General features: G+C 27.2%; 2 protein-coding genes and 2 long non-coding RNA genes across 4 annotated transcripts; 2 read left to right on the top strand and 2 right to left on the bottom strand.

Annotated features, from left to right (window-relative positions):
* The first annotated feature begins 827 nt into the window (after nt 1–827).
* On the top strand, nt 828–1,672 carry LOC122503248. Its single transcript, XR_006301721.1, has 2 exons — nt 828–1,230; nt 1,519–1,672. It is a non-coding gene; the product is annotated as an uncharacterized LOC122503248 (long non-coding RNA).
* A 2,464-nt stretch (nt 1,673–4,136) lies between these two features.
* Nucleotides 4,137–7,573, bottom strand: LOC122503235. The gene is made up of 2 exons (XM_043613709.1): nt 5,094–7,573; nt 4,137–4,420 (listed from the first exon to the last, which is right to left on the bottom strand). The coding sequence occupies exon 1, from the start codon at nt 7,359–7,361 to the stop codon at nt 5,097–5,099; it is 2,265 nt and encodes a 754-aa protein (XP_043469644.1). The 5' UTR covers nt 7,362–7,573; the 3' UTR covers nt 4,137–4,420; nt 5,094–5,096.
* A 3,008-nt stretch (nt 7,574–10,581) lies between these two features.
* On the top strand, nt 10,582–14,792 carry LOC122503253. Its single transcript, XM_043613727.1, has 5 exons — nt 10,582–10,934; nt 12,650–12,871; nt 13,095–13,325; nt 13,500–13,706; nt 14,444–14,792. The coding sequence occupies exons 1-5, from the start codon at nt 10,635–10,637 to the stop codon at nt 14,786–14,788; spliced, it is 1,305 nt and encodes a 434-aa protein (XP_043469662.1). The 5' UTR covers nt 10,582–10,634; the 3' UTR covers nt 14,789–14,792.
* Nucleotides 14,793–16,494: 1,702 nt separating this feature from the next.
* On the bottom strand, nt 16,495–17,339 carry LOC122503250. The gene is made up of 2 exons (XR_006301722.1): nt 16,937–17,339; nt 16,495–16,648 (listed from the first exon to the last, which is right to left on the bottom strand). It is a non-coding gene; the product is annotated as an uncharacterized LOC122503250 (long non-coding RNA).
* Between the last annotated feature and the right edge of the window lie 3,785 nt (nt 17,340–21,124).

Here is a 21,124-nt window from a genome sequence, read left to right on the forward strand (position 1 = left end):
GCACGCGCTAATACCAGTCGGGTAGCACAGAAAAAAGAGGGAGTAAAAAGTTATAATGGTAATGGGTAAAACTCGTTGGGGTACAGGGTAGAGGGTAAAATTGTGAGGGTAAAATTGTTACCAGAATTTCCCTAGAAAAATGTCCGTGATTGTTGATATTATTTGATTAAAATGATGATAATTAAACACTGGTTGCATAAATTTAAATTTGAAATATGCACAATAAAAATAAGACACTACTGCACAGGTATAAATATTAACAATCTTGTCAATTTATATAATTTTAATCATTTTAACAATTCACATGACACTTGTAAAGAAACAGGCTTCGGAAAGCAAGATTTAATTCTCGAAATGAAACAGCAGAGTTGGGTAGGATAGCTATTGGACTAAAAAAATAATCACTCTGGAAATTTGAACTAGTTAAAAAGAATTAAATTAAGTATTAAAAAATTAGTTACTAATGATGAATTAATAATGTTTTTTTTACTAAAAATCTAGTGGAAAATAACTAATCATTAGTTAAATTTCATTTTCAGGTTATGTCGAATAACTATAATTTTTAGTATAAATATACTAATTTTTTATTTATTTTTGAAGTAATAATTATTTTTTTTACCCATTATTAGTTATTTTTTCACTAATTGCTAATATAAAATTGAGCAATGAATTGATTAATAATAATGAGTCTATTTTTATCTAACATTTTCTTTTTGTTTATTTTATAAAAATTACAAAATTAATTAATTTTTTAATTTGTAATTTTTGAGGTTATGGCTGTATTTTGCATTGTTTCGTTTAAATTGTATCTGTAGGTTATTATTTTATTTAAATGTAATTTATACATATGTGAAATACTTGAATTTTTTTTACGTATTCTGATTAAATAATTATATTAATATATTTTTTTAGTAATATTTATAGCTAATGCATTTTATATTGACTTATAAACATTTTTACAATAAAATATTAGTTTTTCAGTCCCAGATAGATTTGGTAAACAACAATATTGTGTAAGCACCTTCAGTTACCGATTGTCAATTTTAGTTCTTGATACGGATGTATGGCGGCGTTTTTAATTGCGTTTTAGTGTGATAGACACGTGTCTACAAAAACTTTTACGCTTATGTTTGCAATGTTTATTTTTACAAAAACAAAATGTCACATTTATTTCTGAGTTTGACACTGCAGACGTTTAAATTATTTAAGAATTAATATCGATAATTGCAGGTAACTTAAGAACCATTAGAACTGTTTTCATGTTTAAAAAGGTAAATGTTCAGGTCACTTGAGGTATGTATAAAAACATTACCAATTTTTTGTGTGTTTATGATTATAGGTTACAGTAGGTTAAAAAGTTTGATAATTTATTTACGAACTACTTCTCATACAAATTATTAAGAATGTTATTTTTTATTTCCGATATTTTTTATTCATTATTCATTTTTATTGCACTGTAAAATATACCTTCATATATTATTACAATTCGGATTTATATACTCTTGTATACTGTTGTAGGTAAATTATTCGACCGCATTCATGGATGGCGTCGTCCTTACTTGGAAAATAGAGCTGCTTCACGTACTTAAAATATTTTTGCAAGAGTTACTATATAGAATACCAAAAATCAAATACTAATTGGACACACCAAAAAATAAAAATGAAACAATTATCTCTATTTGTATTCTTTGTTCTTCCTGAGAATCTAACCATTTTTGAAAAATTGTTTTCTCCTCTTAAATGTGGAATTTATATTTGGAAAATACATATGTGTAGATTCACGACAAAACTAGGCTTAACTGTAAAAAATCAATTTCAAGTTTCTTATGCTTATGGATATATTTTATAAAACATTTTTATATGCAAAAGACAAAAGTTGTAAATGTCAATTACTTTCGGCAAAAATATAACGTTTTAAAAACGGTATATTGTGTGCTTTCCAGGTTTCGAAGTCTAGTAGCAGGCCAAAAAAGTATGAAAAAGTAGAATTTTGGAAGATAAGTGTCCTCTAATTTGAAAATTAAGTGAATATATGTTGTTGTCGAAAAAATTGAAAAAAAGATACTAGAAATAGGAATTAACAAAATTAAAGGAGATCTTTTATAAGAATTTGATTTTTAATAACTGGCTCAGAATTTTGAGAAGTAAAATTAACACCTTCTTTCTCCTTATTATTTTTGAAAAAACTATCAATAACTGTTTATCATCCATCTAATTTTTTAAAATGAAACGAAAACATTTTTTAGTAATTTACTAATAACAACTGCTAAAATGTAAAAAATGAATTGTTTTTAGTCATATAATTTTTTAAAATTTAGAATCCACATAGCCATAATTTTGTACAATAATAAATTATGAGTAATTTAATTACAAAAAAATATTTTTAATTTTTTTCTAGATAGATCTTCAATATTTATAAATGTTTTTATAATTGAGCAACCGACTTAAAACATTGTATTATTGAAAATACAATTAATATTTTGAAATTTGATAAAAAACTTCTAAACATATAATAAATAGTCACGTTAAATAATATAAATTATAATAATAAATAAATAATTATAAACAAAAAGTTCCCTTAATTAAGGGGAGGGTACATCTATTCTTTCAACTATATGAAGAGATTATTTTAAATATTCAATAAAATTATTTTTATAGTAATTTTTGAGAGGAATTCAATGGTCATAAAAAAAATTCGTTAGAAAATATTTTGACCCTATTTGGATTTTTATTTTTCCTAAAAGTTGATAGATTTTGAAAATATATTTTTGTATCAATAAAAAAATTTCCGAATATATATTATACGAAAACTCATTTGTTTTTTTCTAACTAATTTCAGAACATAATATTTAAAAAAAAAATGTTTTATGGAATAAATTTTGTTTTTATCACTAAACTCGAATATTGGTAACTGAATTTGAAAATTTTTTGTAAATTTTTCTGACGTGACACATGTAAATTATTTAGAAACCAATTTTATAAGGAAGCACTTATAAATAATTTACGTATGTTACGTTAGAAGAATTTACAAAAAAGTTTCAATTTCAATTAATATTTGAGTTTAGTGATAAAAACGAAATTTATTCGATAAAAAATTTGTTTGAAAAAGTTTGTTCTGAAATTAGTTAGAAAAAAAAATAAATGAGTTTTCGTATAATAAAATTTAATAATAATCATATTTTTTTAAATTCTTAACCTGGAAACTATTTTTTTTAATGCTAAAACTTTTGTAAATATTAATATTTTCATTAGGAAATTTTTTTATGAATACAAAAACATATTTTCTACAGAATTGCGTATGGATTTCAAAATCTATCAATTTTTAGAAAAAATATTCAAAAGGGGTCAAAATATTTTCTGACTACTTTTTTTATGACCATTGAATTCCTCTCAAAAAATTACTATAAAAATAATTCTATCGAATATTTAAAATATTTTCTTCATATAGTTGAAAATATAGGTGTTCCCTCCCCTTAAGAATATTTTTTGGAAAATACACAAATTAAATTTTTTTATTTTTGTTATGAATTTTATTGTCTGCTTCATATTTTAGAACTTCATTATTATTTTAATATTTAAAATATTTTGCATAATTTAATTTAAAGATTAGAATATTGAGATGTCATATAACTTAGAATTAATTACATATTCTTTCTACAAAATATGAAATCTTTAGTTTTATAGCTGCTGACTTTGATTTTTCGAGGGATTATAATTGAAGCGTTTTGTGCAGAAACAGCATAAGTCCATAATTCGAAATTGTTCATGAATCAATAAAAACTGTTTTTCTTGGAAATGTTAAGATTTTTTTTTATTCTGCTTTTTGCATTACATTCTACTAACCTATAAGTTAAAAACTCCAACGTGATTAATTAATTATCTACTTAATATAAAAAATTAAAAAATAAATTAACATTTGGACACATGCTGTTTCTGCACAAAATGAAATGAAAAACACAGGAAATTTATTGAATCGAGTAAAATATCAAAGTTTTATTAAATATTTAATAACATTTATTTAAAATATTGAATTTGGATAATTTTTAGTAACATTTTATAAATAACAAAATGGTTTTAAGAATAAATTTAACCAATTTTCAATATTTTCTAATTTTTAAAAATTTCAGTCACCACTATCACTTTTTGCTTCCTTTGAGTGTTTTTTATTTATAATATAAACTATTTAATATAAATTATTAAAATACGTCAAGAATATCACAAGTAAATAAAAAACTTATCATGGACTTGTTCTGTTTCTGTACGAAATGATATTTTAATTATTTTTTTAAGGGTTTATAGTTGAGTCACTTATGTAATATTTTACCAGAAAGGATTCATTATATGTACTGCTTTATTTGTTGCCCAAATCCTAACACCTCCTCTTTGAAATTCAAACTGATTTCCTTCTCCATGGCGAAATCTATAAATTTAAAATAAACAAAAATTAATTAAACGTAAACGAGCATGTGACACTTATTATCCCTCCGTCACACACCTTAGAAAAAATTACGACTTTACAACATTGTAAAATAAGCGACATTTCAACATAAACAAAGGAATCAACAAAAATTTAGTTTTAACACAAACTTACAAATATGTAGTAAATTATTCTAAATTATAAAATTAATAAAATTAATTTTTGGTCTCAAAAATAATAATTAATTACACGAATGCACAGCTTCGAAGGAATTCCTCTTGACATGTAAAAATAATGTAACATTAACAAATAAGCAAGAAAATCATTAAACAATTCATTTTAATTATATTTATAATATACTTTTGTCATTAAACAACAGTGGAACAAAAAATGTTATGAAAACTTGATTTTTTTATTTAACATAACCTCACTTTTTCGAGTTTTTTCTGGCTTTGGAACTTCATAATTAAATATTAATTATGTTTAAAGTGAATGTTTTTTTTAGAAATGTGTTGTGGAGTAAATTGTCGAAAGGTATAGAAACTGATTTTATTTTGCAACGAGGAAAACAAAAGTTATTTAAAAAAATACTGAAACCATAGAGCGGGAATCCCTTCCTAGGTGTGTGACGGAGGGTTAAGAAGAAATTAGAAATATTAAATTTTTTATTACTTACGTATCAGTGTAAATTTCCTAGGGCTTTTTTCAGTATTATATATTGAGAATTATTCCACCGATGTGCATGGAATACATCAACTGTCAATAAATCGTTAATCGACAAGCATATATAATCTTCGTTAATACGAATTTCATACGCCATTAAATTTACATTGTGTTCCATAGTGGTTACTGTACGGCAAACGAAAAGTGCACTATTATTTCTCCAGATAATAGCATGTAATGCTGCAAATTCAGGTATATTTTGGTCACTATAACGTACAGCTAAGAAGCACTTGGTCGAAACATATTTAATACCGTTTATTTTGACCCAATTAGCTATCTGCAGGCGTCTCACATCTGGAAACATTGCACTAAAGGGAAGTGCAAGTATAGAGACCCATTTTGTTGGACCTACACTGAGATCTCGATCCAATATTCCATTCATTACGTATGCTTGATTCAATTGGTGTTTATTAGCAAGAGTTAAAGGTAGATTTTTATAAGTCCTCATACATTGTGCGATTCTCTTAAAGTATTGATGTTTAGCTTCAGCTCTCATTGTTGAGTAGTTTTGTAGAGGTCCAAATTTAAGAATTGCTCTTATTCTATGAACCAAGAAATGCTGTTTTGGAATTAAATCTCTGTTGTAACATGTTTGAAAAGTTTCAAGATATTCAGATATACAAGATTCCAAGTAACCTAAAATAGAGATTGGTATTTTGTCAGCATGCGATATTAATATAATTTCCAACATTTTTAAATAATTTTCCAACGGTGACCACCCTTGAACAACTCTATCAGAAACAATTAACGGTAGCATTGTCACCAACTGTAACATTTGTGAAGCCGTCTGCTTAAATCCTTTAGAAGCATCTAACAATTGTGTCTCAGTAATTGGTGAAGGTTTAGCAGATTTCTCGGTATATCCATAGTCATAATTTGCTATTCTTTGGTTCAAGTCATGAAGCGTGATCAATTCTAACGTACAGCAAACTTCCTTCAGAAACAATCTTGTTGTAATGATGCAAATTCCTAATAAATCGTCGTGAGTTAAATCCGGTGGGGTGGATTGCGTAACATCAAAATTTTCAATTTCATTAAGCACGCTTCTTCTGTTAATGCCATATAGTGTTCGAAGAGCAGCTTTTTGTTGCTCTCCAACGGCAGCTTCAATTTCCTGAACTCGACGTTCATGCTCTTCTGCTGTTCGTAGAATCGTAGCATCTTCACTGCACATAGTTTTTATTTGAGTCATATTTGCCTTGCATATTCTACAAGGATGAAGTGCACTGAACGATTCTCGAAAACCGCAACACTGATGAACACCAAGATTATCTCCAATTAAGACTGATAATGTTCCGTAAATGACGTCACCGTTTGACAATCGAATACCATTTTGAATTTGCTTTAGGTCATTGATAATATGCTGAAGAATGGCGTTCATTCCATACACATTTATATGAGGGTTGGATACAACTCCAGCTAAATTAATAAATTTTAACTGTGACTTATTTTCAGAAGATATATCATCGTCCATCCAATAGAACATGCCTAATTTGTTAGTAGAAGATGATTTAGACCCCACGGCATCGCACATATCTACTTCGTCAAAATAAAGTTTTATAAACTTACAGTTTGGTTTTTGCAATTTATAGGAATGATTTTGGAAATAGCTTCCATCCATATAAGTTTCAATGGCTTGATTCTCATTCCTTCTTGGATTAAATAAAATATTCCCAAATGAGCCGTTTCCTAACCACGCAGTCAGCACCTTCGAAATAGGGACGTGAATAAATTCGTCTTTCTTTATTTTTAATGGCTGATTCCCATATATTGAAGATGAACCATACGGGACAAATTTCTCACCCAGCCTAATTCTATCAGGCAATACAACTTTAAATTTTTCCTCAAAATATTTATTTTGGTTATGAATGCTATTCAGTCCTTGACTGCAGTCAATGTTATTAATAATTTCGTCTATGTCTATGTACTCGTTCAAATTTATATTGTGTGTCTCTCCTAGAATATTTCTAATATTATTTAGATGACGAGAAAGATACCACTTTACAACTACTTCCATTTTCCTTAATATATTAGTCACGTCTTCATTAGTTGCTCTTGTACTACTTCTCAAATACAGAAGATATTCGCCTATAATTTCTTTCTCGGGGTTATCAGGAACATTATCATCTTCATCATAATCATCCTCAAAATCAGAATCTTCTTCCACATCATCGTCCGAAGTATCATCAATAGGATCTTCAATAATAAAGTCCTCGTCCATAGCTGGAAATGATAATGTAAATAATTAGAATACAAGCTAATAATAGTCAACAAAAATAATTAAGTAGAAAGGCTATTCAATTTGAAATTCTTAAAATGACATTTATATTAATTTATTCATTGTTTAATTTTAGGTAAAGTGAATAAATGTACTTTGCAATACATTCAGAATGAATTTCTTTACAGAAAAAAACATTGTATGGAATGTGGAATTACGACCCTAAGTTTCGAACGTTCAAATAAATGAAATTGATTTATTTCTTATTACATTTTTATTCAAATAATTTTGCTTTAATATAAAAACTTCACTTTTTTTCTAAAAATTCAGCATATAAAAACGAAAAAAAATTCGTGCTTGTTCTCAAAAGTTATTCAATTATTATTTTATAACTTTTTTGTTTATAAAAATTTTTTATAAACATAATATAAAAAAAAATTTTCGTTTTTTATGCTAAATTTTTAGAAAAAAGAGTAAAGTGTTTTGGTTAACGGTGTTCGATGGTCTATTAAATTTCTCGATAATGTGCGACAAACAGTTATCACCCAACAAATACGGCACTGAACGATTTAAATGACGTGAAATTGGTAAACATTGATTTTGTAACAAATTTTTTTCTGTTCACCGGCACTTTTTACAAAATATGACAACGTACATTTGTCAAAAATGTTTTTAATTGTCTGAATTCAAAAGATTTTGTTAATCCATGCAGAAACGCGGTTGCAGCATTGGAATTACCATGGCAATGTAATGCGAATCATTTTGACAGCTGAGCCTTTACGCTCCCTGCATGCTTCTGCCCTCTACTGACAAAATGGCTGTAACATACGTCTTGTGGCCTGCCATTACATTACTTTTGTATTTCCAATCCTGCAACCGCGTTTCTGCATGGATTAACAAAATCTTTTGAATTCAGACAATTAAAAACATTTGTGACAAATGTACGTTGTCATATTTTGTAAAAAGTGCACGTGTGCAGAGAAAAACTCGTTCGAAAACGGTTGTTTACTAATCCCACGTCATTTCAAACAGACAGTACCGTTTTTCTTGGGCGATAACAGTACAGGGTGGCCACAAGTTTCAGTTTATCAATTTCCCTGACAATTTACTGACATTAAAATTACTTTCCCTGACAAAATTCTTTTTACAGGAAAATATGAATGTTTACGGAAAATGGGTAAAATTTATGAATTTGAATAATTTCTAAAAATTACAATTATAACCCTTCCTGAATTCAATTATTTTTTACAATTTTTAACTAAACTTCATCTCTGAATCAATTAATTTAAATAATTTCCCAAAAGTTCTTCTAGAATTCAATTATTTAAATACAAAAATTTAATTTTTTATAATAATTGTAATTATATAAATATAATAGTTTTCCAATTTTTAATAATTTACAAACAATTAAAATTGGGTAAAATCTTTTTAAAATAATTGAATTTTTGAAAAATATAAATAAAAATGATCAAATTTTTGAAGAATTTTAATTTTAAACAAGACCATGATTTCTCAAAAATTTTAATAACTCTAAAAAGTAAATTTTCATAAATTTTTATTCACATTGTTCGAAGATAGTTGAATCTTAAAAAATTATTATAAAACAATTCTAATAATTAGTTCTTAAAAATATTTTAATGTAATTTTTCGAAAATAATTGAATTTCTTAAAAAAAATTTTGTATAATTTAAAAAACTAATTAATTTTTCTTTAAATTTTAATTAAAAATTTTGAGCTTGATTGTATTCTCCAAAATGTTAAAAATAATTCTAAAATGTTATTATTTTTATACGTATTTGAATTTTTGGAAATATGTAATTAAAAATACTGAAAACATTGAATTTTTACAAATTAGAAGCTAATATTTCAATTATTTTCAAAATTTGCAATTAAAATTCTTCAAAAATTGATTTTTAAAAATTGTAAATAAATACTTGAAATGTTTGGAAAAAAAGTCGAAAAAGTCGCAATTTTTGAAAATAAGTCGAAAAAATTCTCAATTTTCTTAATTTCCCTGACAAAAATTTTTTTCCTGACATTTCCCTGACTTTACTGACAAAAAATTTTTTCCCTGACATTTACCTGACTTTACTGACAAAAATTTTGTTTCACTGACATTTCCCTGACTTTACTGACATGTGGCCACCCTGCAGTAAGTCGAACATAACCTACAAATTTTAGAGAACATCGAACGCTCTTAAGATGGAAAGGAGATATAACGATTTCAAAATTTTTCCAAAATTTTGACATCTAAAAAACTACTGAATATTTTGACGTCATATTTGTTGAAAATATTTCTTTTTGTGTTTAGATTAAAAGTTCTTAATTTCATTTCAATTGGTTTACTTACTCCGAAAAAACTGAAATCTCGCTTGAAATAGCACAACATATAATTTTTGTTCATTTAAAAGTTCAAAACTTATGAAATTAGATAAATACTTTTATAAAAAAAAATTAATGAATTTAGGCAATAAAAAAGATCCAGAATTTAAATAACTGCCCATTTAAAAATTTAAAAAAACATTAAAATGTTTGATTAAACTAAAAATTTTGTTTGTATCACTCATACAAATTTTTAACTATGCATATATATACAAATATGATGAATGTAAACGAAATTTTTTCAAATTATTATTTTTTGTAAAAATATTTCAAATCAATTACTTATATGCTAGAAATACGTTTATATTTTTATACATAAATAAAAACGTATTTAAATTAGTTTAAATAAATTTATTTACCTGTAATCCGTTATCCGTTATTATCGTTAAATAATCGATGATGATTAAATATCAACAGTAGAAAGTCTTTAAAAGGATTTCGAACATGACATGTAAACAAAGTGACAAACTTAGCTATCCGACTCCAAAATATTTTATTGTAATTTGCAGAGTCACCTAGTGTTATTCAAAAAATTAAACGGTTACACCTTTCCAGGCGCCTTAATGGAGCACTCACAGCTCTGCCTGCCTGCGCAGGCAGTAATTGGAGTAAGAGAGAAAGTCAATTAGAGTGAAAGAGACAGTAAATTCAAATTTGTATGCTGCCTACTAGCTGTTGTGAGTGCGCCTTAAGGGTGCACTCACATGGGGCATAAAGTCGGTAAACGACACAGCAAGGCATGGCCATTCAAATAAATGTAAAGTGTTTTTATTTAACGCCCATGCCCAACCCTGCATATTATTGTTAATTTTTGTTAAATTACACAGATGGTCTAGTTGAAAGTACGACATTTTTCCACGCGTTTACATATTCAGCAAGTATTTCGAGAATAAAATGAACAATATTGATAAATATAATGTGAAAAGAGGTTTTTGTACGGAGTGTAATGAGTGTCCAGAGTTCGAGAGGAATCAGGATTCAACTAAAAACGTTTGTGGATATTGTGGGTGCTATCCTACAAAACACCGAAAATTGTCAGTAGATTCAATTCATGATGATTCTAATTCAGATGTTTCACAAAATACTTCTGGTGAAAATGAAAATTCATTGCAATTATCCGAGGATTCATCGGATGTGGTCGATAGAAGTGTGTTGCAAGAATCTGGAAGCGAAGAAATAGAAATAAACGAAACGGTAAATACAAAGTAATTTAATTTCATAAGAATAATCAACAGAAATTTTTTCAAGTATTTCATTGAAAATTTTGTAGACATAGGAAATTAAAAATGGAAAAATTTTAGCTTTGACAGAAATTATTTTATTTTATTTCATGTTCCAAAACTAATATATAAAAATTATAATTTTTAAAACGTGTTTTAATAAAAAATATTAACTATATTTTTTTATGGCTCATCTACATATTACGTCAAACTTGAATGTGGAGGAATTTGTGACACAAATCTTCATAAAAATTATAGGGGAACATAGTCTAGGTCGGCCACCTTTTTGACTTTTGTTTATAACTTTTTTTTAAAAATGAATTTGGACAATTGAAGTATATGGTTGGAAAGTCCTGTTTAATAGGAACATTTTTTCTGTACAAAGTAAATTGACAGGTTTAAAAATGAAAAAGTTATAAAGATTTAAAAAAAAAAAAATTTGTAGTCCAGGTTGGCCATTACAGTCAAGGTCGGCCATGTTTAAAATTCAAAGGGCATTAATCGTTAAAAAATAAAATAACATGTTTGGAGTTACGGAAAATTGATTCTTTATTGTTTACAGTTTGTAACTTAATGAAATAACAAAATAATAACAATAAACAATATAAAAAAAGAAATATAAATAAAAAAAAGTTTTGAACTAAAATATTAATAAAATTAAATAAAAATATTAATAAGATGATCAATTATATTATGAGTTATACAGAATTGCAGTTTTTGCAAATGAAGTAGCTCGTCCTCAACTTTGCGCATTTTAAACACATAGTGGCCGACCTTGACAGTAAGTAACATTACCGAATTGTTGTAACCATAAAGAAATACGTTTCGGGATTCGATTTTTTACTTTGTTTTCCTTTCAACCATGAGTCCCACAAATTTTCTGCATACTTGCCTTGACGATTCAATTTGTTTTTTATCTTTTATTAATGGTTTTTCACATTATGCACAAAACTTTTTTTGAGCTTTTTTTGTACCGACGTCACAGAAAACACAATTTTCGATTTTCCGAAAATGTAATTGAACAAAAAGTTAGGTTTCACTAAGACAAGCTTCGACAAAAATGCGCGTAGGTGGCGCTAGTGAACTTGAAAAAAAAACGCGAGTGGCCTACCTAGACAGTAGGCCAACCTTGACTACATTCCCCTATAAAGGTTAAAATGAATAAAAATCTTCAAGAAGGCGAATTGAACAAAGTTGAATTGTTAAAAAATCGATTTAAAATAACATTAACTGAAAAAAAGTTGAAATGAAAGGTAGAATGTCGAATTGTTAAAAAGTCAAATTGACAATGTATCGAATGGTAAAAAAATCGAAATTCTACAATGTTCTCTCTTTGGTTTCTTCACATATTTTCATTGTAACGTGTGTATTTGACAATGAAAATAAATTGAAAATAAATTCTACTTTTTAACTTTTCAACGTTTTTGCCTTTCAATTTTTCTTCCAATTTAACCTTTGACAATACAATTTTTTTATTTTTTGAATTTTTTGACCATTCGACGTTTGTTGCCATATTCAACTATTTGTCAATTCGAAATTATTTATTATTTTTTTATCACTTTTAAGGCCTAAGCAGAATAGAAACTTGTTAACGTATAGAAATGCACCTTCATATAGAAGCAATTTTGTTTATTGTAATAATATTTATTTAAATTGAATTATTTGGTAATTTTGATTTTATTATTTTAGACTGATCTAAGCACGTTAATACCGGAATTTCCCACAGAAATACAGGAACTGATCGATGAAGACAAGAAACTGTTAGCTTCTCAAATATCAGTAATAATTAGATTAGTTACTGAAAAATTGATGGAAAAAAATTTGGATATACCAGGAATAATTTTAGAAATGTCAATTTTGCTGACTGATAAATATCCCTTGCAACTTGCGAGCGAGTATGGCGAGAAAAACGTAAGTCCAATTTTTTATTTGAAAATAATTTTATTTGATTAATATATTTTCAAAAGAAATTTGTAAGCGTATCAGTATCAGTATTTTAAATAAACTGTAGTACTGCACAGTTTATTTAAAATACTGATACTTGATTGTTAAGATATGCCTTCTCTCAGGGCAGATACTAATTTGATATATTTTCACCTTTTTATCTAAACAATAATTTACATGCATTATATAGAGTCAGACGCACAACCGTTTGAAATTCTGCTGCAAATACTATCGTTCAAGAAAAAAGGACGCTAAATGCTACTCGAAAAAAGGAAAAAAAAATGCATCAAATGCATTACCGAAATCGAGAATGACAGCAGACGAATTACGTGCGACACGAAGATCAAGGCTGTCAGCAGCGAGAAAAGTGGATACGAAGGAAATATTACTGAAGTGCCCTGAACTGCGGGATAAGAATGTGGTAAAAGCAAAATCATTTACTTATTATTTTGTTTTTCCTTCAAAACAATGTAAAACTTAAATAATTTTCATCACTTTGTGTATTTAATTTTAATTATGACGACTTATGTCGTATACAATTAATAATAAAAATATAACAAACTAATATTCTATTTTTAATTTTTAAAAATAACAGCTACTTTTGGAATTCAGCGAAATAGTAAATTTAGATGTCCCGAAAATGCAGTCCAATTGGGTGGAGCTACTACCAAATCTGTTAAAAATATTGAAAGTTCCTGCCAAAAATCTTTCGGTGGACGGGCAAACAATGTATGTCTTGTATTATTTGCCCAAATTATTTACAAAGGCAAAAGAGAAAGGCAAAATTCTACAATTGTTTCCTGTGAGTATTCATAAATTACATTAATTAGTATCTAAATAAGTTCTTGTTATCTTTTTAAGAACATAATGTGACCTCTAATTCATGCTGTCACTAAAACGTTAATTTTGTCCATAACTTTTCTCATAAAATATTAAATGAATTGAGCTTGAATTTTATGGAAATGTCTAAAATATTGTAAGAAAGGAAGTGGAGTGAGAAATTGTTGAGATATTGTTAAACAATTATGTTAAAACACTTAAAAATTGTTAGAAAATTTGAGGTTATAAGCATATTATTTTCTAATAATTTATAAATAGTATATAATAATTATTCAACAATGTATCAACTTTTCTGCACTTTAATGTCAATCTTCATCATATTTTAGACTTCTTTACAAAATTTTAGCAAAATGAAGTTACTACTTTGTTAAAAATGTTACGATCAAATTAGCATTACAAATGTAAGTGCGACACATACCTCATATCGCGATAGAAAATAAGCAGATGAATAATATTTTACTATAAAAATCGAGAGAGTTGACCAGTGTTTAAAGTTATTTTAAATCTAAATATTGATTTTTCAAAGAAACAAAAAGATAAATAACGATTACAAATTATGCATAATAATTTTTTATAATCCTAAAAATCTAAATAATTTGGGAAATGTTAACAGTTTTTTTTAAGAAAAGTGATTTTATTTAAAAATAATTCTTTCAGAAATTATTCATACAATATAACAAAACATATTTTTTTATTTAGACTGGAACGTCAATGGAAAAGATTGTTCCTGGTGTGACAGAGGCCCCAAAACTTCTTGCGGTTTCCGATAGGCCATTAGACGATCTACATACAATATGCTACAGTGACGGACAGCCAATTTTTGAAGCGAAAGGCCTCAGAGCCTTGCTGTTATTGCTCGCTGTATATTGGGTTTTCCAAATCAATTTTCCACCAGATGCTAAGCAGCAATTTTCTTTCATTGCAATTGCTGTCTTGAGAGACGTGGCAACAAAAGAAATTGATAAAAGCATTTTAACGAAAATAACATTGACAAATGCTTTAAAACAATGTAATTTACTGCCATCTGCATCATCTGAACAATAAATATATAGAGACAAGTAGTTAATGCTACATAGCTATTTACAAAATATTAAAAACTTCTTACAGTATTAAAATAGCTTTAATATATGTAATAAGAAAGAGAACATTTTTTCTTAATTACAATGTTTGAATTTGAATATTGTGAAGTGATATTTTAAATACTTTAAGTGTTATTTATTTAATTTTGTAATATATTCAGTGTTATCTAAAAAATTTAAATATTTTAATATTTTCTAAAAATAAATTAAAAATTTTAAATTAGGTAACTACATTAAACAATATTTAATGTAAGTAAAAACTCTAATACTAAGCATAAGTGAATATTTTTATGAACATAATTGCATAATAAACGGGCGAAATCTTCGATAACATAAATCGTGATAAAAAGCATAATACAGTTCAGGTCTCTATAAATTTATTTCCTTAATACTTGTTTTCAATGCATATACGTTTGCACTTCTTAAAATATTTTTTATATCTAATGTGCGACGAATATTAATAATTGTGTAAAATAAATATTTCAAAAAGAAAATATAAGTTCTAAAAATTTCATCCAAAAACATATTTACTTTCCTTTCCTCCAATAAAAGATATTACGAAATGAATCGAAAGGTAATCAGAGAAAACAAGTCGAATACATTTTTTTTAAATTCAAACGAATAATTGCATTTAATCTATTAACGACCACCAGAACGAAGAAATTTACAGTTCCTATTTTATATAAAAAATTCATTTTTAAAGTTTCAATCCACCATATTGGATCCGTCATTTTTAATTTTTAAAATCTGATTTTATATTCGTATTCAGCAACCCCGAAACTAAAGTAACAGTTACTTTAGTTTGACATATTGGAAATGAAACAAGCATTAATTTAGTATGTTTTTTCGATATCGCCAAATCTTTGTAAAGTACAGAGTTCAAGGTTTTATTTGTCATTATCACGTCAGATTTACCCGGTAGAAAATTTCAACAATTGACAGAAGCGTATTTTTTAGGAGTTTTACATCCACATATTTCTCAAAATCCTGACGTGATGGGAGATTTTTGTTATCAGATTCAGATTTATCGCAGCAAAAATTCAGGAAAATGACTTGCCTGTCTCAAACAACCGAAAAAAAATTTTCCAAAATTCAAAGTCGCGAATTGTGTATGCTAATTTTACGTTTCCCGGATGTCTTTAAGGTTACTGAATTAAAATTTGAAATAAGTTTTCAAAATCGATTAGAGTAGATGCACCAGTTTTGGCCACTTTAAGGAATTCCTCATTTTCAAGACACCTTTTATTATGTTAATTATAAAAAATGAGTGGCTGACAGTTTATAATAGATTAATTATAATTCTTAGTTTCAGAATTTCTTGTCTTTAAAGGTTAAAAAAATAATAATATAATAAATTAATAAATATATAAAAATGTCAATTTTGTTAGTTTTGGCCACCCCATTTTCATGAATAATAAATATGATTATTATGAACATTGAATACATCTTTTAAGAACATTAATTGTAAAATGACTTTTTATCAAAAAATAAATAGTAAATAGAACCGAAAACTAGAAAAATTAATAAAAGTGTGTGGTTGGCCAAAACCGGTGCCTTGGTCAATACCTGTGCATCTACCCTATGCCACAAAATTTTAGAAAACTTTATCTAATTTAACTCTGTATTTTATTACTTTAGGATTTTAGGAAGAACAAAGAATACAAATAGAGATAATTGTTTCATTTTTATTTTTTGGTGTGTCCAATTAGTATTTGATTTTTGGTATTCTATATAGTAACTCTTGCAAAAATATTTTAAGTACGTGAAGCAGCTCTATTTTCCAAGTAAGGACGACGCCATCCATGAATGCGGTCGAATAATTTACCTACAACAGTATACAAGAGTATATAAATCCGAATTGTAATAATATATGAAGGTATATTTTACAGTGCAATAAAAATTAATAATGAATAAAAAATATCGGAAATAAAAAATAACATTCTTAATAATTTGTATGAGAAGTAGTTCGTAAATAAATTATCAAACTTTTTAACCTACTGTAACCTATAATCATAAACACACAAAAAATTGGTAATGTTTTTATACATACCTCAAGTGACCTGAACATTTACCTTTTTAAACATGAAAACAGTTCTAATGGTTCTTAAGTTACCTGCAATTATCGATATTAATTCTTAAATAATTTAAACGTCTGCAGTGTCAAACTCAGAAATAAATGTGACATTTTGTTTTTGTAAAAATAAACATTGCAAACATAAGCGTAAAAGTTTTTGTAGACACGTGTCTATCACACTAAAACGCAATTAAAAACGCCGCCATACATCCGTATCAAGAACTAAAATTGACAATCGGTAACTGAAGGTGCTTACACAATATTGTTGTTTACCAAATCTATCTGGGACTGAAAAACTAATATTTTATTGTAAAAATGTTTATAAGTCAATATAAAATGCATTAGCTATAAATATTACTAAAAAAATATATTAATATAATTATTTAATCAGAATACGTAAAAAAAATTCAAGTATTTCACATATGTATAAATTACATTTAAATAAAATAATAACCTACAGATACAATTTAAACGAAACAATGCAAAATACAGCCATAACCTCAAAAATTACAAATTAAAAAATTAATTAATTTTGTAATTTTTATAAAATAAACAAAAAGAAAATGTTAGATAAAAATAGACTCATTATTATTAATCAATTCATTGCTCAATTTTATATTAGCAATTAGTGAAAAAATAACTAATAATGGGTAAAAAAAATAATTATTACTTCAAAAATAAATAAAAAATTAGTATATTTATACTAAAAATTATAGTTATTCGACATAACCTGAAAATGAAATTTAACTAATGATTAGTTATTTTCCACTAGATTTTTAGTAAAAAAAACATTATTAATTCATCATTAGTAACTAATTTTTTAATACTTAATTTAATTCTTTTTAACTAGTTCAAATTTCCAGAGTGATTATTTTTTTAGTCCAATAGCTATCCTACCCAACTCTGCTGTTTCATTTCGAGAATTAAATCTTGCTTTCCGAAGCCTGTTTCTTTACAAGTGTCATGTGAATTGTTAAAATGATTAAAATTATATAAATTGACAAGATTGTTAATATTTATACCTGTGCAGTAGTGTCTTATTTTTATTGTGCATATTTCAAATTTAAATTTATGCAACCAGTGTTTAATTATCATCATTTTAATCAAATAATATCAACAATCACGGACATTTTTCTAGGGAAATTCTGGTAACAATTTTACCCTCACAATTTTACCCTCTACCCTGTACCCCAACGAGTTTTACCCATTACCATTATAACTTTTTACTCCCTCTTTTTTCTGTGGCAGGGGCCGACGAGGGCTGATCCATATCCACACCATTGACTTGCAAAAATTTCTAAGTCCAAACCTCAAATAATTTTTTATTACTTCAAAATTAATGTTTAGAATGATTATAAACAATGAAAAACACATATTTCACATAAAATTATTTACATTTTTTTGAAAATATTGAACTCACATGGGGGCAAATCCTTGAGGGCCCACGCATGGATCGCCCACATCATTGACTAGCAAAAATTTCTAAGTCCAAACAACGAATATTTTTTTACAACAAAAAATTAATGTTTACAATCATTTTAAACAATAAAAAACACGTTTTCTGATATGTTGTATTAGTGTTAATAATGCTTTCCCAGGTGCGAATTTAGGTTGGCCGCCAGAGTTTGAAGGTTGGCCTAACTTTGGCAAGCGAAGTTTTGGTTGCCAGAGTTTGCCCAACTTTGCAAGTACTAGTGCCCACTTTGTTGGACCCACTTTGCAAGCCAAACATTACGTGCAGAGTTTAACCAACCGTCGAGCCAACTTTGGAGACAAAGGTTGGCACAACTCATTCAAACGTAGTTTAAAAGACTTTCAGTTTCGGTCGGCCGAACTCTGGGCCACGGTTGGCCCGACGGTTGGCAAAATTCAAGAAACGCAGTATAAATGACTTAAACTTTCTTTTTTCGACTTTCTTAAACTTTCTTGGTCGGCCGATCTCTGGGCCACTGTTGGCCCGACTGTTGTCAGAACTCTGTGAATTGCAGTTTGACTTACATTATATTTTGGACAGCCAAACTCTGGGCAACGGTTGGCAATTGACAACAATTTTTAATTGTAATTTATTTTTATTTTTTTTTAATTGTAATTTTTTTCAAACAATTACACGTGTATTACACATGTAATTACACGTGTATTACACATGTAATTACACGTGTAGATTTGGCCACATGTAATTACACGTGTATTTTAAACTTTTTGAAATTTTTTCAATAATTTCGACAATTATAATTGTCGAAATTATTATCCAGGGGGAAATTTCCCACTGGCAGGGTACCGCGCCAGTACAAACGTCGGTAAGACTGTACTGGCATGGATCCGCCTAACGACCGGATCGGTGCAAACATTGTACTGGAACCTGACAATGTGTTGTAGTGGCTGCGCGCCTGACTCGGTACAGATTTAATACCGCCAAACATCCGGCGTTGTACCGTCATTCGTCCGTCTGGCAACCAGGACGGGCCAAATTTTGTTCCGAAAGATGACTTTCTACTGGCGTTCTACTGGCATTCGTCCGCCTAGCAAGCGACGCGGGCCAAATTATATTCTCTATTGAAAAATAAAATAAAAAAAATATTTAATTAACTATGCATGGTGCATGTTAATTAATATTTGTTTACAGATCATTTGAAACATTTTTTACACATTTTACATTTTTTTACACATTAAAATTCTAAACGCTCGCAGGGGGATACGAAACCCAAGCCTATCCTAATCTACGCACCGAAGTCTAATACGCTAACCACTACGCTATTCGCTCGCTTGCGGATGTGAGCATAACAAAACCCATATACAGTACCGCTAGGGAGCAAACAATTTTAGCAACTTATATACAACAATAAATAATAATTTAAAAACAAATTGAATATTTTAGCATTTTATCAATATTATGTAAATAAATCTAGTGTTTTATATTTATAAATAATTAGTTGTATACTTTATTTACAATTAAAAATTTTTTTTGCAATTATATTCAAAAAAATTTTTTTTAATTTGTTTAACTTTCATTAAGGAAAAATTAATATAATTTACCAGATATTTTTTGATCAAATTTATTTATTTATTTATGTGAAGCTAACTTCACTATGAAAAAATTGATACAGGACTGTATATAATTGTAATGTAATAAACCTGAAATTTTATATTAAAAAAACAATTTAATATTATTCTTTTTAAGTTTTCATTGATTGAACATAATTTCTTTTAAATTCAGTTAAATTTAATTAATTTATAATAATTATTATAGAAATTTGAATATAACTAAAAAATTAAGTCTTTAATATTTATTAATTATTATCAATTAATAAATAAATAATAAATATTATTAAAAAATATAATTATAACCTATTTTTCAAATTCATTCATTTTTACAATTAAATTTTATTTTCTTTTATTCTTGCATTATTAATTCCTTTTTTAGTATTTAAACTTCAAAAAATTCTCCTATACAAAAGTTTTTACAACGTAAAGGAATTAAAATTTTTATTACTTTAATTATTATCTTATCCATTTTATTTCATCAATTTTTATTGGAAACAATAAAAATATAGCTAAATTTTCACTTTGTAAAAAATCTATTTTAGAAGATTATAAATAGTGTGTTGATTAAAAAAATAATTATCCTATGAAAAGCATTAAATTGTTTTGAAAGAATAGATAACAATAACCATATTCTTAGCTTATTATTATTAACCCCTTGGCTGTCAACGAGATTTCCACTGTTTAGGCCAAAATTGTGCTGAAAAAATTTTTATGAAACTTGGTATCCTAGGGTTTCTGGGGTCGCTGATTACGAATATGACATCAGTTTTTCGAAATTCAAAATGGCGGATCCAAGATGGCGGAATTTTTTTCAAAATTCGTCGAATTTGCTTGAAACTTGTTACTCGGGGGTTTTGAGGGTCGCTGATTACGAATCTAACATTAGTTTTCCAAAATTCAAAATGGCGGACCCAATATGTCGGACAACGAAATTAAAAATTGATCAGATTCGCTTGAAACTGAATACTTAAGGATTTTCAGGGTCGCTGATTACGAATCTGAAATCTGTTTTTCAAAATTTAAAATATCTGGTTCAATATGGCGGAAAATTTTTTAAAATTTATTGAATTTGTTTGAAACTGGTTAATCTGACATCAGTATGATAATTTTTGGTGAAATCAAATTTCGATAAATACCCTGAAAAAATAATGACAGATTCGTAATCAGCGACCCTTAAAACCCCCG

This window comes from Leptopilina heterotoma, unplaced genomic scaffold (assembly GCF_015476425.1).
Source record: "Leptopilina heterotoma isolate Lh14 unplaced genomic scaffold, ASM1547642v1 Lhet_251, whole genome shotgun sequence".
Classification (NCBI taxonomy): domain Eukaryota; kingdom Metazoa; phylum Arthropoda; class Insecta; order Hymenoptera; family Figitidae; genus Leptopilina; species Leptopilina heterotoma.

Excerpts from the sequence above, each read along its gene's own strand:
- LOC122503253 (XM_043613727.1), top strand. The coding sequence starts at position 10,635 with ATGAACAATATTGATAAATATAATGTGAAAAGAGGTTTTTGTACGGAG. Across the intron at positions 10,935-12,649 it reads AAATAGAAATAAACGAAACG|ACTGATCTAAGCACGTTAAT; the intron begins GTAAATACAAAG and ends TTATTATTTTAG. Across the intron at positions 13,326-13,499 it reads AACTGCGGGATAAGAATGTG|CTACTTTTGGAATTCAGCGA; the intron begins GTAAAAGCAAAA and ends TAAAAATAACAG.
- LOC122503235 (XM_043613709.1), bottom strand. The coding sequence starts at position 7,361 with ATGGACGAGGACTTTATTATTGAAGATCCTATTGATGATACTTCGGAC.